The 24,362-nt window shown below is 39.4% G+C and overlaps 1 protein-coding gene across 1 annotated transcript in view; it reads right to left on the bottom strand.

The window, feature by feature from the left end:
* Positions 1-14,552, bottom strand: part of bahcc1a (BAH domain and coiled-coil containing 1a) — a 93,233-nt gene extending 78,681 nt beyond the window's left edge. Inside the window, exons 1-2 of the mRNA XM_084745273.1 lie at positions 14,351-14,552; positions 10,998-11,321 (exon numbers count right to left, since the gene is read on the bottom strand). Coding sequence (XP_084601399.1) covers positions 10,998-11,169 — 172 coding nt within the window. The 5' untranslated portion in view covers positions 11,170-11,321; positions 14,351-14,552. The remainder of the gene's footprint in view (positions 1-10,997; positions 11,322-14,350) is intronic.
* Between the last annotated feature and the right edge of the window lie 9,810 nt (positions 14,553-24,362).

The raw sequence follows: 24,362 nt of genomic DNA, 5'->3' as shown, positions 1-24,362 counted from the left end.
CTTGTTTGCCGTTGCTCTCTTCTCGTAAATTTGCACATTCATGTTACATGAGGATGAGAGGGCTTATGATACAAGACACTCTCCCCCTCCCCTCCCTCCCTCCCCCTCTGTCTCCTGTTGTACTGTACTGAGAGCCTGCAGACTGTAGCAGCGCTGAGGGGATGAGATAACCGCTCACCATTGTGAGAAAAGGCTGTCAAAGCTTTGTTTTTTCTCTCGCTTGCGCTCTCACTTCTCCCTCTCTTGTAAGAATATAAAAAAGCCAGAGCAGCGGTTGCAGAAATAGTCCTGTTTCTATAATTAGATGTAAACAGACGAACCAGACTCTCAAGCTTGCTCTGTCCCACTGGCCCCATGGCCTCCTGGGAAGCAAGATGTGTGAGTGCGTATGACGTGCAAGTGTTTGTGTGCCTTTGTGTGTGCGTCTGCTTGCAATGCACCAGTAAGTGTATGACAGCATGTGACAGTGTGCATCTAGTCTCGCTGTCACACTCCTCTCTTTCTCGTGCATACACACACAAACTCTCTCCGTCCCCCTCCCCACCAACATTCACCAGAGGGTAGGTCAGTGGCCGTGCATGGGCAAGCACAAAAAGCTAATGCATGCAGCACCAGCAGACAAACACACATCTGTTGCTGAGGAGCCAGTCATTTGCCCCAGATCCCCAGGACACATACTGTATCAGAGAGAGGAGGCAGTGTAGCCTAGTGGTCACACCAGGCAGAAAAAAAAACACAGAATGAAGAGGTGGAGGGCAAAGAGGGACCCATTCTGAGAAACATGGAGGACAATGAATGTATAAGAGAAGGAGGGAGGTGGAGGGGCTGCAGGGAGGAGCAGACAGGGTATGGACATGCATCATCAAAGAGAGAACATGTAGACATGAAAGAATTTGTGGTGTAAAACAAGTGATTTGACAAAAAAGGCAGGAGGGGAGGGAGAAAGGAGGATTTTTGTTCTAATCAATGTCAGAGGGAGCACAGGAAATCCATGCAAGAGGGAGAGCAACAAGTCCCACTTGGATTGAGGACTAGGCAGCTGGTTGGATGGTCCCAAGAGACTTATTAAAATGGAATTCCTGATGCTAATCTTTGTTTTCTCACAAAAGGGCTGACACATCCTTGAGAGGCATACTGCATGTATATTTAATGGCAAATCTCTGCATATATTTAGCAGCACACCTCATTGTTTGGTACTGTGTCACCACCACCGCCCGCTGTGCCACTGACAGTCGCCGAATCGTGGCCCATTATTTGAGCTTATCTGCTCTCAGTCCTGCCCCGAAACCCCGAAACCATCTACATTTGTGGATCATATCTGCTGTTTGAAATAGAGAAGCTCCGTATGCAGAAAATATATAATTAAAACAAACAGGAGCAGAAGGGAAGCACTGTACATGAACAACTGATGAGTTGTTTCCCTTTTAAAATAAATCCAATGCATTAAAGTGACAGTTCACCAGTTGGCCGTCAAAAATGGGCATTTTTCCTCTTACCTGTAGTGTCATTCATCCATCTAAATGTGTGTTGGTGTGAGTTGCAGAGTTTTGGAGATATCAGCCACAGAGATGTCCACCTCAAAACACCATAAAGTACATTTGAAAACCTCATCAGCAATATCTCAAGATTACTCAAGATAATCCACAGACCTTGTTGTGAGCAGTTTCATTGGCGGAACTTTTCTGCTTAACTACAATTCAATTCAATTTAACTATAATTCAATTATTCATTATGGAAGCACGGTTTCCAAAAATGATTCCATAAATCCATGTTCCCAATTTGGTTATCAGCACACTGAAGGCATCCAATAAAAATCGAATGCAGAGGCAAATATGCATTAGTAGATACATTTATGTAGTCTTACAACTGGCCCCAACCATAATGCTCATGCGGCCCCGGATTAAATTTTGACATCCCTGATTTTAATCATTTGTGCTTCATAAATTAATGTTTCACACAACTAATGTGTCACTAGAACTGTTTAGATAAAACTTAAACTGAGAAAAAGATGCAAGTTTGCATTTTATAAATTGTTAATGATTAATCGATCAGTTAAGGAAAATGTAAAAGATTTAAAACCCTAATGTAAACATTAATGGCTTCCTCCTATGGTGAGCTGTACTCATCCATGCACTCTTTCTTCTGGGCTATGATTCAGTTGACAGGTATAGTTCCATAGAGAGAAAATAGCTGAAAGTGAAAGACGGTCTGTGGATTATTATGAGTAACTGGGTCATGATTTCTGAAAAGAGACATTGCGGTCGAGTTTTTCAAATGTATTTTTCGAATGTTTTTTTTTTTTTTTTTTTTTGGCAATTTTAACACCACAAACCAAGTGCCATCTAGTTCTATTATATTTGAGAGAAGGCAGACATCTCGATGGCTGATATCTCCAAAAGTCTGCAACTCACGCCAAAACAATCTAGATGGATAAACAGCACAACAGGCCAGAGGGAAAATATGTAATTTGGATTTTTAGGGTGAACTTTCCCCTCAGCATGTTAGTGCTACAACAGAAACATCAGCTTATTCTTTGCACAGTTTTGGAAAGGAAGCATGTACGCTAAACTGCTGTGATTTTCCAAACTCCTCTCATGTGCACAGAAATAACACGTCATTAGGATGCAGCACAGAGTGGGAGCGCTGCACGAGCTGCGCCACGACGAGCATGAAATCCTGCCAGCAGCGCGAGTACAGCGACAGATCCAGGAGGGACAGACTCAGACGTTAGAGGGTTAACAGTGCACCTGTCTAGGCCTCACAGTCAACCACAGGGTGCCTCGGCTCTAGTGGGGGGTGTCTGGAGAACACAGCCCAGCACACACACACAGACACATGCAAACCCAGCCACCCACCCAAACATAACCACACACACACATACAGTATTGTCACACTGACCACAAATCTGCTAACAACAATAGGGCAACGGCCTTTTTTTTGTTCTTTTCACTGAACGATTACAATAATAAAATTTAAATTAAAAAACAAGTAATCTGGATTTTCTGCTTGAGCCGTTAATAATGTCTAACAGCTGTCACATGCAATACGGCCATGCACTGAGGTGGGCCTGGGGCTGCCTGATGAGAAGCAGCCTGATACTGGGGGGGGGGGGAGAGAGAGACAAAAAGAGGGAGAAAAAGAGCAAAACAGAGAGAGATCCAAATCACAAACAAAACAGCAATGGTTGACTTTGGGCAAATGTATCAGTCTATTCAATCTCGACACAATATATTTCCAGTCCAGCTTTTTGTTTTCGGGTTTCAGTGTGTGTGTTCGTCACGGGAAGTGAACAAAAGACTTTCATAGCTTCATTGGATTCTTCAATGCAACTTCTCACTTCCTCGTGTTGAGTGTAAAAATAGATGGGAAGGTTTTGAAATCCAATGCCCTGAAATCCGATACAGGAAGGTATTACCCTGCCCGTCACTCTCACCCGTGGGTCTCCTTTGTGTTTGTCCTGTGTACACGCCCCATGCTCGAGGCGAGGGCTCTGTGGCACCATGCCACACGGTGTAGTGTGGGTGGCGGTCTGTTTGAAGAACCCGTCTCTGAGGCAGCGTGGCCACTCACTAGCCAAATTCCTCTTGCAAAGCCAGATACCGGCTTTTTTTCCCCCCACTCACCCTGAGCCTTCATTTTCTGTGGACAGTTTTACTGACGAGCAAAGAAATGCAAAGACAATTAATTAATTATATAATTTATCCAACATCAAATTTATCAGTTAAAGGGATAGTTCGTACCATTTGAAGTAGGGTTGTAAGAGGTACTGTCAGTGTATTATCTACAGTAGATAGTGGTCGACGGGCCCCCATTTATTGGAAAGTAGAGAGAAGTACCAGCACATAAAATTTTAAACTATGATAAAATACTAGTATAAAAAATCCAATACTCATTACCTCTTTTGATACCATGACAAAAAGAGAAAAGAAGTCCTTGGCACACAAAATTGGATAATTTAATATGTCTGGTTTTGCTATGCTGCAAGTCAAATTTCCGGCAGGGCAATGAAGACTAAACTGAACTGAGGTCTTCAATGAGCACTTAGATCTGTTCATTTTTATAACTTCATTACTTTCAACACAATTGGATGTTTGTAGTAAATATGTGTAAATATGTGGTATTGAAAAAGTATTGAAGCATCAATACTTTTGATCAAGTGTACACTACGTTTATGTATTATTTTCACCACTTTCCTTTGCAATCAGACAGCCTATTTCAATGGGAAACCGCTGCCAAATTAGTTGGCTTGTTTGCATTATTGTGTGACTTCAGTGTAGTTTGACTTATTATTGACTATTGAAGTCACACAATAAGTCAAATCAACTTCGCAGCAGTAGCCCAGCAACTACATGTTCTGTGAGGGAAAATTACTGATACTGTCCGTGCAGTTTGGCTGGTCTGGAAAGAGCAATATTTGGCCTTTACAGCGGACGTTTCCTGTCAGAAAAAGCTGTCTGACAGCAAGATAAAGCTGTGAAAATTTTCTAAATTTAGCATACACGTAAACTGATATTGATTTTTTTTTTTGAGTGGGCCTTTTATTAGGTGGCTAAAATATATTTTGCTGCTGACCCTGTCCCCAGCAGTACATTGCTTAGCTTCCTACCCCGGAGGTGGGGGGTGGATGCACGACCCGACATCTCCTCTTGGTAATACATTGACTATAAGTACCCCACACAACCTAACTGACTATTCCTTTAAGTTACCTGAGCGTAGTAAATTCCAGATGCTGTTACTTATGTTTTATGGAACACCTGGTATGATGACCCAATAGTGGTCAAAAAAGCCCTGCCAGAGTTTTAATGGTACTCGAAACATGGTGAGTGTGTGTTACCCTTGTAACCAAAAGTATTTGCCTGCTCTTTCAAAAAAAAAATAAAAAATTGACTGCCCTTGCGAGTCATTTGGGTTTCCAGGGGAAGGTGACAGATGGCTGCAGCACCGGGCAAGGTGCTATTTCAGCCAGGTGTACGCTGCCAAGCAACACCTCCACTATTCAGGGGAACTCCTGTGACATCGCGTCTGAACCGTGTCATCTCACAACCGTCCACAAACGAGGCCGACAACAGGCCAAGGTTCTCACTCTGTTTTGCAGAGCTGGAGCGAAACAGAGGGGGAGTGCGCAAGGCCCGAGCCAAATGGAACTTGGCCTAAGACCCACGTTCTGTCACTGTACTTCCACCACGGTGGCTCCCAGATACAAGTAGCCTTTTAATGTAATATTTAAGGTGGGTGATTCAACACATCAGTTTTCTTTTCAGACAGGTACACTGTTAGAAATAAAGGTTCCAAAAGGGTTCTTCCTGAAGGGCTGAGATTCTACCCAGAACCATTTGCTTTTGAAGAACACTGTTTTGAAGAAAGGCTCTATCAAGGGTTCTTTATAAGACTATGGGTTCCATTAAGAACCCCTTTCATCCAAAGCACCCTTTGTGGAAGAAAGAGTTCTTTAAGAATTGCTGAAAACTCTTTTGTCAATGGTTTGTCAAGGGTTCTTTGTATCATAATATAAAAGGGTTCTCGGTAGAACATCCTGGCTGGGTTCTAGATAAAACCCGTGGTGTATGAAAGGGTTCTCTGTAGAACCCCCTGGGTGTGCTTGAGATAAAACCCTGGAAATATATAAATGTGTTTGGAAGAACTCCCTTGGTGGGTTCTAGACAAAACCCTTGGATATGAAAGGGTTCTTGGTTGAACCCGATGCTTGAGTTCTTGTTAGCACCTTTAGAGGGTGGGAAGGTTCTGGATAGAACTCCTAGAGGGTTCTGGATGGAACTTCAGAAGGATTGTCTCTACTCCTCAAAGGGCATTCTGGGTGGAACCTTTCTCAGATGGTTCTAGGTATAACCCTGTATGCTGGGTTCTAGGTAGAACTCTCTGAAAGGATTCCAAGTAGAACCTTTATATATGGTAACCTGTTATGTTTCTTGTCAGATTCAGACGGAGAGGACAGGCAGGCTCTCAGTTGCTCTTGGTGCTGTGCTGCTAAATAATTACGCTGAGCATGCAACACACTCCAGCCGCCGCTCTTGTCTGGGGTCAACAAGGATGGGGGGGGGGGGGGGGGGGGGGGGGGGTCGGTAAAGCCAAAGGGAAGCAGGGTACGAACTGTGAGTGCTCAAAACACAAGAGCTACAAGGCCAAGAAGAAGGAGAAGCCTCCCTTCCCACAAACAACCCTCACCCACTCACTGAGGTTTATTCTTTTAAAGACCCTGGTTGTAACCAGGCCTTTGCTAACTCCACCAAACACCTGTGTTTGTCTTTGAAGCGTCTTCCTAACAACCACAGACCCATGGGATATTCGAGCAATGAGACGTTCAATAAAAGTCTCAGTAAAGTTATTTATTCCCCTTTGGAAAAAAAATGGGAGAAGGCAGACAGCATAGCTAACCTTTGAAGGGGGAAGCTGCTCGGATATCCAGCTAGGACATAAAAACCAAGGGAATGACAGGGACATCCTACCAGAAAACAATAAAGGGGGTGGAAGGGACTGTTTTTTATCTTTAACAGCAGCCGTAAAACACACACAAAGCTGGGGTCTGCAACAATGGCCCGGGGCCGGGGAGGGTGGCTAAAACAGAAGTGGCAGGAAGACCACTGCTTCCCAGACACAAGGATCTTCCTGCTGGAAAGAAAAGGAGGCTGAGAAACGGAGGGGAGGACAGAAGGGACAGCTTATGGAAAAGGGGGGTTAGAGGAGATGTAAGGGAAGGGGAGGCAGAGTGAGTGAGATGACACAAATATGACCTTTGATTACATGGGGTGTTTAGAGCCGAGCTCAGCCATGGACAGCCGCCGAACCCCCCACTGCTTTCACACAGCCACACCTCAGCCAGAGCGCGCTGATCAGAACAATATGGCTGAAAGATGAGCCCCCAGCCATAAATGCCAGCAGTAAAGACAGCTCCACTGTGTCTCCTCCTTTGACACTATCCAACATCTGAATCTCAGCCTCACAGCCAAGGCAAGACCGTCTCCAAGTCTGCGCCGGAGCCAGCAGAAGATAAAATTACTATTTCAAAGTCCTTGTAAATGAAGTGACTGAATTAAACCGCATTAGATGAGTTTACATGTCTGCGTCTCACTGTATCAGCAAGCACACGCAGAGAGAAGTTGCTCCAATGTCACATTCCCAGAACACAGTGCAAGTGCAAACTATAAATCGACCACCTGACATGCATTACAAATGACTGGCTTGTAGTAGGTGAAGATGGACAGAGGCAAATGCACACTGACAGAATCTCCACCAGTTCAAAGTTAGCATGGTTCAGTGGGCAAGAAGGTGAGTGTGTGCCTGTTACCTAATTGCAACCAAACTCACCAGTGTGAGCAAAAGAAAGAAATTTCCTCCCCAAATCTGTTCAAATTCTGTAACCCGGCGAGGAACAATGCCAAGGGAGGGTGTTGCAACCCGCCATCACTCTTTTCAGCGGCGAGGGTGACGGCAGCGCTCACAATAAATACCTCTGCAAAGTCAGAGGAGCCCTTTCAAGCAGCCACATCAGAAACCTGCCTCTGAATGCATTTTTACATCAACCCTGAAATATTCATGCTCTTTGTAAAGTATTCATGTGAACCAGTGTGCAAGTTAGTCCCTAGGGGGAAAGTGCAGAAAAACTGAAGGGATCCAACACACTCAGCAAACAACATTCTCAGTTGTGCTAATGTCGCTAGCATACGGGACACTTGAGGGGACACTAATGACCTGCCCTGTCAAGACAAGCAACAGTCTGAGACCAGTTTGGCCGGACATCGTGCGAGCATTTCACTGTTCTTAGAGAGTGTGACTGACCTGCGTTCAATTGGGTAAATTGACTGACAGAAGACAAAAAGAAAGATTTAATCAGTTAAAGCTGCAGATTAATCAGCTAGTTGATTAAAAGAAAATTAGTTGCCAACTATTTTGATAACTGATTTATTGTGTCTGTCATTTTTAAAGCAAAAATTCTGATTCTTAAATGTAAGAATTCGCTGCTTTTCTTTGTCAGATATGATAGTGAATAAAGAGTCTTTGCATTTTAGACTGTTACTTGAACAAAAAACAAATTTGAAGACAAAAGCTTGGGTTCTGGGAAACTGAGATGAGCACATTTTATGGACTTAAATGATTGATGGCAGATTAATCAATAAGGAAAATAATATTTAGCTGCAGCCTTAATCAACATTAACTTGATAGTCTATTCAAATGAGAAAAAAGTGGACATAATTAGACCGGCAACAATTAATTGATTATTAAATTAGTCACCAATTATTTTGATAATCAATGTTGGAGTTAATTTTGAAGAAAAAAAAAGTCAAAATTCTCAGATGCCAGCTTCTTAAATGTGAATATTTTCTGGTTTCTTTACTCCTTTTTGACAGTAAACTGAATATCTTTGGGTTATGGATAAAACAAGACGTCACTTTGGGCTTTGAGAAACACTGATTGACATTTTTCACCGTTTTCTGACATTTTATAGACCAAACAACTAATCAATTAATCAAGAAAATAATCGACAGATTAATCAACAATTAAAATTATCATTAGTTGCAGCCCTAAACATAATGAATGAAAATGGCTTTGTAAAGATAAAAGAGATGATTTTGTTTTTATCTTGTGTCACATGGATTATAGATTTGCACTGTGTGCTGTTTTGATGAATTACCGTCTTAAAAATATAAACCATGAATAACTGTGAATTATGCTTCATGTCTCATCCACCTATTTGCATTGTGACATGCTTGACATTTTCAAATATTATTAAAATGATAAATCAAACATTGTACGTCAGTTCGGCACAATAGCAAAAATTATTCTAACAGTGCCTAAAGACATATGTTAATTTTATAAAATACCTGAAATGCAGAGAATTAAGTTGTTTTCCAGATCTTAAGAATATTAGATAGATTTCTCTCCAGTCACACCCATGTGTCACTGACGAGGCTGGGGAGAACAATAAACCACCTGTGCTGCTCATTGAACAGTGATGACATTTGGAGGGTAGGCCTTCATGTTGGTGCAGCACAATACTACAAAAGAAACACCAAACCTGGTGTTTGGGGGAGCACCTGTACCCTGTAGCCAGCATTAGCCTTCATGCTCTCCACAAAACATCTATAAGAAAAAAAAAACATACGGACGCAAGCACTGGGATAGAGTGTGTGTGTGTGTGTGTGTGTGTGTGTGTGTGTGTGTGTGTGTGTGTGTGTGTGTGTGTGTGTGTGTGTGTTCATGTGTGAGCACTGCCAAAAGCAAACATGAATGGTGAGAGATGAATGGTGAATGGCGCACATGAATTCTGCTGAATGCCTAATTATACCTCGTGTTTTGCATGATTTTGCAAATAAATTCAGATTCTTTATAAACACAATGAAATTTGAAGAATATGCTTGATTAACCTACACCACAACACTGCCTACAGGAGAACAGTTTAATAAGATATTAAAAAATATAAATAAATAAATAAATAAAATGTGACGCAGAATACAAAAAAAAATGTCAAAGGTTACTTTGATATTGTATTTAACCACCTACAACAACCACCTACACTGATAATTTTAGCTGATATAAGTTATATAAAATAACTTTAAAGGGCTAAATATTTCCTGCTTTCCACTGACCCACAATTCCTTAGCTGCTGCATCATAAATGTGTTTTTTAGAGGGCAGATTAACATATTTTCAAAGGAAATTGTTTCAGAAATGTAACTGTTTGATGTAATCATCAATATGCCACTGTTGTGACTTCTTCAAATCTCTTTTGTTTTACATGGGTGGACAAAAAACAACAACATCAAAATAAAAGCATCATGTTGTGATTCAGTCCATTACAGTGCTGTACCATAAATATATTTTTTCTTTTTTTTTTCTGTACTCAAAATTAGGAATGCAATTATATATTTAATTAAATCCAACACATCTGCATAATCTACGCACCTTCAAAAAATATCACCAATCAGGTAATAAGGTCTCAACAAAAACTGAATATTACAAGCATCATCATGGTTTTGTATTTTGTATAAAAGGTATATTATATTCTATCTGACTGTACATGTATTTTAAATAAACACATCAGCTGTTGTTGGTGATTATGTTCAGTTGTTTTTGCAGTGAAGTGAATTTTGTCTGTACTGTGTGGACACAAAAGTCTGCTCATGTTTGTAAACGTGCACATTTGGGTACACAAGAAACCCAAGTGCACTTGTTAAACCTGATGCATGCACTGTGAACACATTTGCACCCCGACACTTTGATGCCCAATATAGACAGAGGATTTTCTGATGTTGCTCTTCTTCCTACAGCGTCCATACACTGTGTCACCCGTGCAGACCTGCTCATCCAGCCTCTCCCTCTGCTCGCTCACACATGGCTCTAGGTTTGGGCCAAGGTTCTGGTTAATTGATGACACCGGCGTGACACTTATCAATGTAACGTGAAGTGACGACACCTCATTTCAAATTCAGCCCCAGAGCCAATGGGAAAGCAGTGCCAGTACGTGTGCCCTGTCCAACTCCCAACGTGCAAGCTAAAACAGATCTTAAATGCCATTTTTTAAATACCGTGGCATTTACCTAACTTATCAAATGACTGTTTGTTTAACTAAGATGCCTTTATTGCCTTTGAGATATTTAAGCTATAAATGTTGATTCAGCTTAATCAAAATTCCTCATCGTAGCCTAGTGTAAATCAAATATCACCTGATTTATTAGCTGATATTTGAATAGTGAAACCTCTGTCAACAGCCACACCTGAGCAACCATTTATTTAAAACATAAATCCACTTCTATTCTTCTTTTTTGTGCCAAAATAATCAGCTTTGTAGCACAGTATACATGCAGGCCATAGCCTATTATTCACGCTGATAAATGAACAAGCTTTATGGCGCAACATTATGAGAAGAACATGAAACAACAGCCAGCTTTGAGGTAGATTTGCCGCTAAAGGGACAAACAACATTTCAGTGGCTACATTTTTGTGTGACAAAAAACAGGAAACCCACGTAGATGTTTGACTAACCTGAGTGGGGAGCCATTGGTATGTGCGAGGGGTAATATTTTCCCGGCGGGAAGTGACCGGCGTGCTGCACAGAGCTGTGGCCCGAGGGAGCGATCCGAGAGGCGGCTCGGTGCACCAGGGCGCCCCGCTCTGATAGGAGGTGCGCCGGAGCAGCGAAATCCCGTCCCTCCATTCCGAAGAATGTTGAATAATCCGAAATCCGGATAGGGCAGGTCAGGAAAATCAAATGCAACCCATATAATAATCCTTTCCTTCAGATCTATGTGTTGCATTCAGTCGATCGCAGGCTTCCCCAGCCAGAAACGTAGCCCCCGATCATCTTTTCTGTCAAAGGAGAATAAAATCAAGGCAACTGTCATTATCAAGACAAATTCAAAGCCCGGGTAAGAATTACACGATGCAAAAAACACTGACAGTGCAGTCCAGTCCTATAAAATGTAAGAGAAAACAAATCATTAGTTCCGCCCCATTGAATTTGCATGCTGTAATACCTTTCTGTCCTTTGGTTTCTTTTGCATAAAGCTGAAATCAACCTTTTCGACCTAAAACTGATGCTACAAAATAAGTCACGGTAGATAGAAGCGGCCAGCGAGGCGTCCAGAAGCCCAATGAGCCGGGCTCACATTCAGCTCTATTGATCAGGATGGGATATAGGCCTAATATGCATCCTATGGAGAAGAGCACTTCATATTCCACAGACACAGGCACGGCGAGCAGATTGACACATTCTAGCTTTTTCTCTTTTTCTGTTTAATTATGTTCATATCATATTTTATCCAAACAATTAATTCAACTACCACGTCAGCAGTTGCCAGCTGTCACTAAATCATGGTGGACATATTAACATGGAATATGCTGTATTTTTTTTATGTTTTCATGAAATGGTGATCGCTGCAACAATCTAAAGAGCTCCTGACAGAGGAGGAAGTGTGTTGTCCTGTTTGGGTGGGTTAAAAATGATGGAAGCTACTACATCAGCCTACATCTCAAGGTGAACAACGCTGCCTGCCTTCTGCTCGTCCTATTGTCTCGGATTGATACAGGCGTTTTTTTCCTGCCTCTATCCATCCAGCTCTCATTACACCTCACACCATTTGCACATTTTGCACTACAGTGATTTTATACACAAACTGGCCTAAATACTAAATCTAAAAATATTGTATTTTGCACCACCTGCAGACTACAAAATCACCCAGTTCATCATAAAACTGGCAAATGAAAAAATGCAGCATGCATGGACCAGTGTGGACCTTCAGGCATGAAGAACCTGCACTGTCAGTTTGTAAAGTTTCGAAAAAGATCATAAGGCAAAAAAAAAAAAAAAATTAAAACATAATTAAAATATGACAGATATGCATCCTGATAGACATGGACTCTCCCTCTCTCTCTGCGTGTGTGTATGTGTGTGTGCGCGTGTGCGTGAGTGTGTGTGTGTGTGTGTGTGCATGTGAATAACTGCACTCTCACTGTCTTCATCTGCCTTGACCTATTTCAGGTCAGGTAATCAAATGGAGTAGTAAATACATTATAGGCTACATCCTTTGCCATGCCGCAAAAAAAATGTCATTATATAGTCGAGATGGTTAAAAAATACAATTCGCACAAATTAAAATAAAACAATAATTTCACTGTTAAAATATATTTTTTGTCTTTACAACAATCATCTAAACGTTACAGCCCAGGTTTGTGCCTCGGTGATGGCTGTGAGTAATTAAAAATAAATCAGGCAAACAGAAGGCAGCTTAATTTTATAGATCCAAATAAGTAAATAAATAAATAAATCCTGATTTTTTCCTTTAACACAGAAGGCTAATGCCTGGTTTTACGTTATAGATTCTCAATTTAGGGGCCCTACAGGGTTTCTCGAAGGGGTTGCAGGGGGTCTTCAGCAAGATGAAAGCATCATTTCACCAGAAATTAAATTACAGAAAATAGAAAATAAAAAAAAAATCTACAATGTGTGAGATTACGCAGGCATGTCATATGTACTATTTCACTCTCATCACTATTATCTCCCCATGTAGCCAGTTACAGCCTAGCCTACAATTCAGTGCTACATCAACAACAATAAAATCCTTCCAAACGGAGCTCCCTGGGACAAAAATCTTATCAACTGAGGTTTCGTGAGCTAATGTGTGTGCATGCATGTGGCCCCTTTACGTGAAACCGTTTAAGAAGCCTGGTTATTGCATGCATGATAGCTGAGTCCTCAGTTTGTGGACTGTGCAGAGATCCAAGGTGAATGGCCGCCCGTCAGGAGGACTGCCTTTGTCTCCATACTGAGAAAGTGCTTTGCAGTCAGCCATTACCTTCCCCCTCGCCATGCTGTTGCATTCAGCCCACTCTATATGTCCACCAACAACCTCAGAATTAAAAATTATTCCGCGTCTACGAGACTAGAAAGACACTGCTGCTGTGTGAATGCTCGAAAATGTACATTCATTAGAATTTAATTGCAGTAGCGTAAATCCCAGCGTTTGTTTTCTTTCATTTTTAGCCTTAAATATGCGAACAGCCCTCTCCAAAAATATTTTTAAAACCGTTCAAATAATCGACGCCCCTAATGCAATTCATTAAGCGGCTGTCAATTTCATTTGCAGGATCCAATCGAAAGCAGAAACGCGGATAATAAATCAAATTATGCTGTATAGGTCGCACCGCGCAGCGAGACAGGCGGCCCTCCGTGACTGAGCTGGCCGGCAGGGAGTGCACCTCGGCCGGGGCGAGTACAAACATTTCTCCTGTCGTCTCAACGCAAATGATCCGCCTCGAGTTTATTGCAAGCTGACAACGATCGTAGTCTACACCCCACCGGCAATTTAGCAGGAAATAAAAACATGTTGGAACAATTAAAAAAAGGATTTAAAATCTTGGTCAATTGTTAAAAAATATACGCAGCCTGTCGCGTTTCTAAAAAATACAGCATAATTAAAAACAAAACATCAGCAGGCTAAGTAAGTGGTCGGTTGATAATTATTATTTTTTATCTAATTACAAAAATGTACCTAACGTCAAAATGTAATGGAACTATTCATATGATTATTATTATCAATTCTAATAGGCTTCAAATACTGCTACAAATAATAATATTAATAGTCTAATTATAATTTTATTTAGTCTTGATCAGCTAAATCCATTAAATCATCGATTTATTCCACCTTGGAAATCCTGAGCCTCATCGATACTGTTTTGTTATTTTCTAAATTATAGCAATGCACTGTGTATAATGAACAGCATGTCATATACAGCATTTTGGACTAAATACAGCCGCTTTCATTTTCCAACGAGGAAGCAGGCCTTAAAATATTTTTATTCAATAAAAAAAATATAAAGTATATAAAATTACTACTTACTGGTATGTTAAATCCTTGCATAACAATAAATTATAAAATCACAAAACACAGGGAGGGAAGGAGCAAGGCCGAGTGCGACGCCCATTTAAAATGAAAATCTGAAATAAACCATGTGGCTATAGAGTGAAATCCTACAGTATTTCCATCTGAGGCTGGTTCAGTCTATGGAAGCAGTGGGACTTGGGCTTCCGGCCTGGCTGGATCGCGGCTCGGATCTCCGAGCAGCGGTTTCTCTCTCGGTGCAACTGCGTACCTCGCGTCTCAGGGCAGGGTAAACACGCCCTCCCATTGGTCGGATACCTGCATGTTAATGAGCTCGTGCCGCCCGCCCGGACATACGGAATGTTCCGATTGGCCGGTAGTACAGGCCAATGGTGTGATGACTGGAAATGCTAAACAGAGCGAAGAGCGCCAGATTTAAAAAGCACGGAATGGTCCAGATCTCTCACAATAAAGCTCAGTGCAGTCTGTGCACTGCTTCAAATGCAGAGTAGATAATAAAAGGTCTACAGGCTGCAGTGGTCATAATAATGTCAATAAGATATGAACAGAAAGGAAATTGTCAGAACTGCAATTTAATTAATGCATGCTTTTAAGAAAAAAACAAACTGAAAGCTATAATATGTAACCTTTCCATATTAAAATATCTAAAAATGCTAGACATGTTATATATTTTGTTGAATTGTGTAATTCATCACAAATGTATCCAACAATGTTCGAGTGCAGAAAAAAATATATAATTTATTTAAGGTAATAGTGTGTTTCCTGCTAGCTGTCGCTAGCTAGTTGGTAGTTGCTACAACTTCCAGGAAAATGTGGGATATGTCAGAGTGAATAAGGAAGTCAGCACTCGTTACTAAGTTCATGAATCAAACACAATTTATGCCCAAGTCATGTCAGATAGATTTTATGTTGGTTGATTAAAAGTTCAAGTTGTTTATTGTCATTTCCACATGCAGAATAAATGGGAATTAAATTGTGTTGTGTCACAGCCCAAGGTGCTAACAAGACATGTCGAAATATAAAATTATAAAATGTGTATAAAGTACAGAAGATAATGAGACAATTACAAACAGAACTCTGAACTATGAGGCATCTGGCATTTTAAAGTGCAGTGTTTACATCATTATGTAAACATAGTGACCATTGTAGCAGAGTGGATGAGAAGCTGAATATAAATATTGAATATAAATAGAAACATGAACGACAGTATACCAGTGACTAATGAATAATTAAAAATAGGTGCAAATGTTTATGTAGATTAAATTGTTAAAAATTACAAGAATATCTATAAATATTGCATCACAAGGGGCCTCGTTGTTTGTTGTATAAATACAGGCACAGTGGTAAAGATCGGCCATAACAACTCCCATGATCCCACACTACTTTACAACATCCTCAAACTTTGTCTTTTATGATTATTATTTTTAATTGGCTGTTTTGCAGTAGAATAGCCTTATTCATCATATTCACATGGAAGCCATTTTCCTCTGACGTCACACTCTGGAGGGAAGCTCAAATGTTGCATTTCTGTTTTTCAGGTTGAAAGTTATAGATATAGAAAATCTGCAAAGTTGTTATCATTTCACCACTTCCTGATTGATGAGCAACTGCAAAGACAATGAAGGGCAAAATCATGAAGGGCAATCAGGCCATATTTCAAGCTAAAAAAAAACAAATTTGATGGCTACCGTGTGACAACAACTAACGTTAGCATTCAACCGCTTCCTTGCAACCGTAGTGATAGCATTACACGATAAGATAGGAAAAGCGTAATTAATTCTAAACCATCAACGCACACCTTGGACATAGTTATTTAAACCTGAACCCAATGCTCGGGATGTTAACTGTCTTATTTGTTCAGGTGTTCATGTTACTGACTTAACCAGAACATTTCTGAGGTCAGGTAAAGAGACAGCAAGCCAATTGTTAGCATTAGCCTTTCTTGCAAGCTTGATTACATCCAGTGCGTTTTTACTGCCAGGCTTAGCATTAATAAATGTGCCTAAGATGTGCATTTACACCTTTCCTGTCATATCATGTCATGTTGTGTAACGGTAGCTAATGTGTTGTCAATATGTTATTTAAGCTTGAAATAAAGCCCAATGTCACTCTAGATTTTCACTATTCGTTGTCCTTTTAGTTGCTTATCAGGTGAGAAGTGTGATGTCAGAGGAAAACACTGAAAAAATCTACAATGGTTTAAAAAGGTGTTACTGCATCTAGGCAGTGGTCATAATGATGTAAATAATCTACCATGTAAAACCAAAGATGCTGTTATTTTTTAAAGGTACAGGTCCATTTATGCGTGCTTTCAAAAAGACCCAAAGTTTGATGTCTAAATCAAAACCCTTAAAATGGGGGGTAAAAATGTTGACATCTGCCTGCATGACTTGGAGATTTAAAGGACCAGTGTGTAGGATTTAGTGGCAGCTAGCGGTAAACTGCAGATTGCAAACACCTCGTCTCACCCTTCCCTTTCAAGTATGTAGTAAGAAAACCTACAGCCATGCAAAACATGAAAGACCATATGTAGAGCCAGTGTTTGGTTTGTCCATTCTGGGCTACTGTGGAATCATGGCGGTGTAACATGGCGGCCATGGGAAAGGACTTGCTCTCTCAGGGGATATAAACAACTCATTCTGAGGCTACAAAAACACAACAATTCTTATTTTCAGATGCTCATACACTAATGAAAACGTGTGTTAATATTATACTCCATTTCATATTCCGCCAATAAATCCCTGTAAATCTTACACACTGGACCTTTAACTTAAATTTACTTGATATCCAAATCAAAAGGATTGATAGGTTTAAATATTTCTGCTAACAATTTTGAGCTTTTATAGTCTACACATCAAACACTCACTGTACTTGTGTCTACATTTTTTCTTTCTTTAGAGCCACTAGAGGCCTTTTGACAAATGGTTTCAAAGCCAATTTCTTGAAACTCTACACTGAATCATGCAGACAAGACAGTAATTCCAATATTTCCCTCATGTTATTACTATGGACTTTGGTTATTACATTATGCTAAATGTTTACAAATGAACCCCCCTTGTATGTAAGGCTCTGATTGGCTGGCACGGCGCCAGAGCATTGTCAGTCACAGAATGTAAACAAGACTCTGATTGGCTGTTGGCCAGTCCGCATTGGGCTGTCTGAAAAAAAAAAAGGCAATAACTGGCCCTGCGGTTTCAAGGCTTCCCGGGTTAGATGATGAAAGGGGATAAGAAGAGACGGTTTCAAGGCGCCCCAAAGGCGGACCCCTATTGGCCCTGAAGCCATATGAGTCAAGCGTGAATCAAAGGGAATACTGCGGAGAGGGGGAAATTATATGTTGGATATTTAAAATAATCGAGGTTAGTTTTCGGATAAATGCGGACCAGCGATGTCTGATGATTATGAAAAGTTATGAAAACAAGTCAAACTCGAAATAATTCAGGTTAGAGGCTGTACGTGAGGGGAGAAGGAGGGAGGAAAAAAGCGTGTGGATCGCCCTGCCGAAGTCCGCTTTAATGGAGAAAATCTGCATGGGAGTCTTTCACCATTTTAAAGTGTGGCTGCATGAGGTTTGTCGTAGTGGGGTTGTTGCGGTAAAAATAAAAAAACAACGTAATTTGTTTGATGTAAAATTTGAGTTAATCGGATGATAGCGTCGCATGCTGTTTGTAATAGTTGTGGTCTGGCTGTAGTCGGTAAATTCAGATTAGGGTGTAAAATGTTTACATGGAGCCAAGCAGGCGAGATAGCGGATGGATATGAAGACAATGTACAGACGATCAGAAATGTGGTGCAGCCAAAATATTTGACATTTTCGTACCGTGTTTGTACAGTGTAGCCTATTCATTCCAGCCATTTAACAATATTTTCCATCATGTTTTCTTTTTCTTTTTTTTTTTTTCTGACAATACTTATGCAAGACCCACTGATTTTTTTTGTAAATAAATAGCTGCCACTGTCTGATATACATTACAAAACATTTTTTAAAAATTTAGATTTGTAAGAATAATAAAGAAGAGAACTGCCTTCATTTGCCTTTCATTTTGGTTATCTATCTTCACAAATTAACTGAGTAACTTTTTCTTTTTTTTTTTTACTCTTGAGCATATGTTTCATTTAACTGTCAGATCACAAGGAAATAAAATATACAAGGAGGCTATTACTATTTATGACCAAAAAGATTTATGTTAAATTATTACTACATTTTGGTGTGTGTTAGTGACCCCTGACCCACATATCATTTTCTAAAACAATTTAGATGCCCTGGCAAAAAAACCCCCAATATTTTATTTATTCATTTTTATTTATTTTGAGCAGATGAAACCTCAAACTGGCTCGGTATTATTTGTCAATTCACAGCGTTTATAGCCTGATATCCTACATTCACCGAACTAAGACCCGCATTAATGAAAATAAATACAAAACATCTGCAAAAAAAATCTTTACTTGCACAGTTAAGGTCGAGTTGAATTTAATGGGGTTTTTTCATGACCATAATGCCATTTAGGCCTACCACAGCGGACACTGTTTTCACTGTGTGCACTGCCCTGTGCACTGTGTGAGATTTGACAAAAGGTCGGCTGCTGCTTCGCTTGAATACTAACTTGTATTTTAGCAGAAGGGTGTTGGAATTTCATCTCATCATGAGCTGCTCTCAAGTGACTGCATGCAACGTGAAATAGTCGAAGACGGGCTTAAGGTGCACACACACGAGTACGTGCGTGCGCGCGCACACACACACACACACACAGAGACACGCACACACACACAGACACGCAGGCAGAGTGATAATTAATGCGGAGTGAGTGATTTCTTAAGAAAAAGACCAGTTTTACGACGAGGATTGTCCTTGATCAATGAAGCGTTAATGATTGACAGTGTGTGCCTCCCACCCACATCCACACACGGAGAAAGGGGCTGTGGATATTAAGGAAACTCATTGTCTATATGCTTTTATTTTCATACATAAAATACTCACTATAAGCACGGCTGGTCAGCTGCCAGTGATATATTCATGTTCTGGAAATATGATTTTTTTTTTCTCTGAAAGTTTGGAACAAAAACGCTTTATGTTGCTTCAAGAGTACACTTGGACGGATTCAAGAATTCTTCATTTGTTACATGCATAGAAATACAAAGTAAAACATATAGGGAAATTAAAGGGGTGCTCTGTTCTGTTACTGTACGAGAAATATCAAGTTAACAACAATATAAACTGTAAATGAAGAAAATAAGAAAATAAAATGCAAAATATAGAATTTAAGTAAAAATTACTAGTGTAAGATGGACACGATATATAAATGTATATACAAATCTTGGAGTTTGATAGAAATACTATATATATATGCATACAAATCTAACCAGTTTCCAGAATCTTGAGCTACATTTAAAGTGACCTGGTGTGTAATTGACAGTGTTAGGAACAAAGCAGTTGCAGTATTCCAATATTTCAATAACATCTATGTGTGTTGTTGTTATTTTTTTGCCTTTGTTATTTAGCTACTTAAATATTGAAATTATCCTCACAAGATCTTAAGATTCATATGTAAACTAAAATTTATGCAAAATGAGTGACTGCATGATTTGAGATTGGTTTTATGCGTTTAGTTTGGTCAAGTTAAGTCACGAGTGTGCCGTCATTTGCAGAAGGTTGACATGGTGTAGCCTTTGACCTCTTTGTGTGTGTGTGTGTGTTAGAGAGAGGGAGCATTCATGTGTGCATGCATGATCTGATTGAATATCAGTCAATGTATTAATTAGGCTGTAATGGATCACATATGGACAGGTATATCTTTACACGTGTTACATAATAGAGGAACACAGAGATGTCATTTGTATCTGTATCTGACTGGGAAAAAAAGTTATATAAATCAAAAGATTCTGTTTTGCATTGTAAATAGAAATGCTACAGTAAAGATATACAAATATAAAAATATCCTTCAGTTGACTGGAATATTCTTGGTGCAATAAACCAGTAATTCATAGGGATGCACCTGAATCCAAATATGTTGTATGCTGGAAATAAATATTTTTTATATCTGAAGTTGCTCATTATTATTTGGAAAAAGTCAATTCCATGATGACCTCGGCATTGTTAAACAAGGTTGGATCTACCTTCATCAGTCAATTAATACATTAATTATTCCTTTCAATTTAAGATTATTTTTATTTAATCGTATATCTTTATTGTAGAGTTTCTATTTCTGATGTAAAACAGAATATTTTGATTTATAAAACAATTTTTTTTAGTTATTGATTTTTCAATATTGCCCAGTTAAAGGGGAGGCGATGGTGGGCTTCAGACAATTAATAAAATTTAATTTAGCTAAAAATAAAAAGAGAGAAAGAGACAGATGAAAAATACAAAATAAGGACGTGTGAATATTTTAGGTGAGAAAATAAAACATTTGATTTAACATGATTTTTGGTTTAAACCGCACCCGGCTCTGATCTTCTATCCGGATACAGATACAGAGACAGATTATTTTGTTGGTTGAACAGATACAGATAATGACGACTCTGTGCACCTCTAATCCATATCACATACATAACATTTAGGAAGCAAATTCAGCAGCTCACATTTTGTGTGTGCAGTCTGGAAAACATAACATGAAATATTCTTTATGCTTATCATGGGTGGATTGGCATGATCGCAGTCGAGATGGGTGTGTGTGTGTGTGTGTGTGTGTGTGTGTGTGTGAGAGAGAGAGAGAGACAGAGACAGAGAGAGAGAGATGGGGGTGCTATATAACTGCTTGAATTGTAGTGGCATATGGCATAACCAGAAGCCTACTGAAGGCTGGCGCTGTTACACGGATCTGTCTTCACTTCAAGGATCTGATCTTACCACTCTAATAAAACTGTTCATTTTATTTTTAGATGTAACTCTCTTGCTAAAGGGCAGCTCAAACACATTTCAAATTTTAGCAACAGGCCAAAGAAAAGTCTGCTTTGAACCAGGTGTCGTTAATTCACATCATACTTCCTCTGACTGAAAACAAAAGATCATGGGAAACCACGAGTGCCTAGAACACGGTAGATATAGTATAATAGAGCACACACACACACACACACACACACACACACAAACAAATAAATCAATGAATATATGTTGATGCCGTATGAATTTGTAAAATTTTAAAAGACAATTTCTCAATCAAAACATATATATATATATATATATATATATATATATATATATATATATATATATATATATATATATATATATATATATAGCATGTCCTTTACCTTTAAGTTCACCCACCCAGGGAAGCTGACATCATATTTTAACCCCCTCATTACCTCAGTGGGGATCACAGGAGGAGCCCAGGACTGTTTCTCCTTGCAGTCCTGCAGGCCTACAATGGTACTGACAGCATTTGCAAAGTTCATCACCAGTTAGAGGCTGTTAGTAAAACTCCACTGCTAATAGAAAAGGGCAAAATGTTTTCAAATGTGAATTTTATGTTAACGCTTTGTTAGCTTTAACATCTATCTGTTGCAACTAAAATAATATTAGCAACATTTTTCTTGTAATTTCTCTCTATGTTTTCCTATTCTTGAATGGGAGCATCTTCAGGTTTTCTCCATGGATCAATAAAGTGTTTCTGATTCTGATTCATCACTGCTCAGATCAGATCAACCAACTGTCTTAAAGGGAAACTTCTGCACTTTTCATGTAGATGTCCAGGCAGTGTTGATATAAAACATAAACGTTAGGTGACAAAAATGCTCATTCAGCACGGCCCCTCACTACCCAGAGGTAGAGAGTAGAAGTCCAAGCTGAAATGGCCTGTAGTTCTTCCTTAACGCCAGTGACATAACAGTGACATCACTGGATGCAGGAAGAACAGATTTTGCAGCAGAATAACTTATTTTCTGTCCATATGTCGTGCACTGAGGAATTAATGACTTCACTTGAATACATTCACATCAACATCAATACTGACTGGACATCCAGATGAAAAAAAAGGTTGCAACTAATGATTATTTTCATTATCAATTAATTTGTCAATCATTTTTTTTGTTTATTTGGTTAATCCAGAATATGGTGAAAAGTGTTGATTACTGTTTCCCAAAGCCTAAAGTGACATTTTCAAATGTTTTGTTTTGTCCACAACCCAAAAATATTCAGTTAATTATCAAAGAGGAGCAAATAAATCAGATAGTGTTCATATCTGAGAAGTTGAAATCAGGGAATTTGAATGTTTTTTCATTTAAAAAGTGACCAAGTTTAAATTAAAACACAACTTTATTTCACTACCCATTCAAAAGGCGCGTTGGTCATCGCCTCAGACTGGATCATAAATTAGGTTATTATATTCGTGGTCCAAGTCTTGTGATTGTGGATGTCTAACACAACTGTTGAAGGCTTAACAACACAAGAGCAACATTGTGCCTCCGTTATTAAACTCATCAGCCATGTTGTTACCCAACATCTGCAGCGAGGGGTCCTGGGGGACACTGGCAAGGGGGGGGGGGGGTGACGGGGTTGCATGATGCTCCCATGGTCATGTGACCAACATGGCTGTTGTCACTATAAAGCTCTTGTTTGAGAGAAGAAAAGGGGGTTTGTGGTGTGATTGATTTCTCCCCCAGCTGCAGGTTGTTGGAGGAGGCATCACATGGCTGGACTGGGCAGCGATCATGTAGATCAGTCCAGGGCCCCAGACGCAGGTCTGTCCATGTTTAAGACAGTTCACTGAGTCACTGCATTCATTTTACACCAATCACATCCTCTTCCCCTCATGACACCCTAAATGTGGTCACACTTAATTTACAGAACGCTAATAAGACGCAACAAGCCATAATTTGTATCAAATTACACAAAAAAAAAAAATTGTTATTCTTTTAGACAGTAGTTATATTATGACACTATATATAGTTAGTTATAGTATTACACTAACAGTATTAGGCCCTTAATCTACCTTTATTAGACTTTATTAGCTTTCTTAACAAGGGTAATTAGGAACATATTACAACAGAACTGTACTGTAAACTAAAAAGGCTAATAAGGATCTAATAATGCACTTTAGTTTACAGTACAGTTCTGTTTTAGTGTGTCCCTAATTACCCTCAAATACAGCATAATAAAGGGGTTAATACTGTCGAATAAAAAACACATTATTTCTAATGTTTGTCTAATTTGATGCAAAGTATGGCGTGTTGCATCTTATTGCTTACTGTAAAATAAATTGCAACCCTAAATCTTTGTTAGGGCTGATTTATTAGGATGTTCTGATTTTTCTTACCAGTTTGATAGAGGAATAACACCACAGGATTTCTGTTGGCAGCGAAATGGTGCAAATGAAGGGTATTGTGTTTGTCCTGCTTATATACTGATAGGTGCGAGATTGTGTTCCCACTTCAAGTTGACTGGTAACAGACTGCTAAAATCCTCTGCATGCAGATGAGTTCAGAAACAATGGAGATCAGATTATCACAAAATTTCAAATTGAGCAAGCATGGAGAGAAGTATGAGTTCCAGTTTAGATTCTCCTTTTGGCTACAGAGTCAAATCATTCGATGTGAAGATAATAAAACTCAGCAGTGGGAAGTAATTAAGTACAAATACTTTGTTACTGTTCTTAAGTAGAGTTTTCAGGTATATTAAGTATTCCTTATTATGACCACATTTTACTTTTGCTCCCTTCATCTTCAAACAAACATTGGTACTTTCTACTCCTATCAGTGCATGTCATGCATGACTGACATAATTAGCCAAAAACAATGTAAGGGACATCACGAGACAAAATACAATTTAAAAGACATGTCAAAGATGTAACAAGAAAAAAGCCAACAAGATGACAAAGACATAACTAGACAAAAGTTACATAAAAGACGTTACAGGATGTCACAAGATGTACTTTAGGTGGTCGTCACAAATGCATTTGAGGGGAATTACTGATTATTTTTATTCAGTCTAATGGGACAATAACAGATAGAAAAGACGATTCCTTCTTGTGTCTATCAGTGCATATCATGTATGACACACGTAATGAAATGA

The sequence above is a fragment of the Lutjanus erythropterus genome, chromosome 19, assembly GCF_056507025.1.
Source record: "Lutjanus erythropterus isolate fLutEry1 chromosome 19, fLutEry1.hap2, whole genome shotgun sequence".
NCBI lineage: Eukaryota > Metazoa > Chordata > Actinopteri > Lutjaniformes > Lutjanidae > Lutjanus > Lutjanus erythropterus.
The sequence above is the reverse complement of the archived record's forward strand: the minus strand, read 5'-3'. Positions and strand labels throughout refer to the sequence as shown.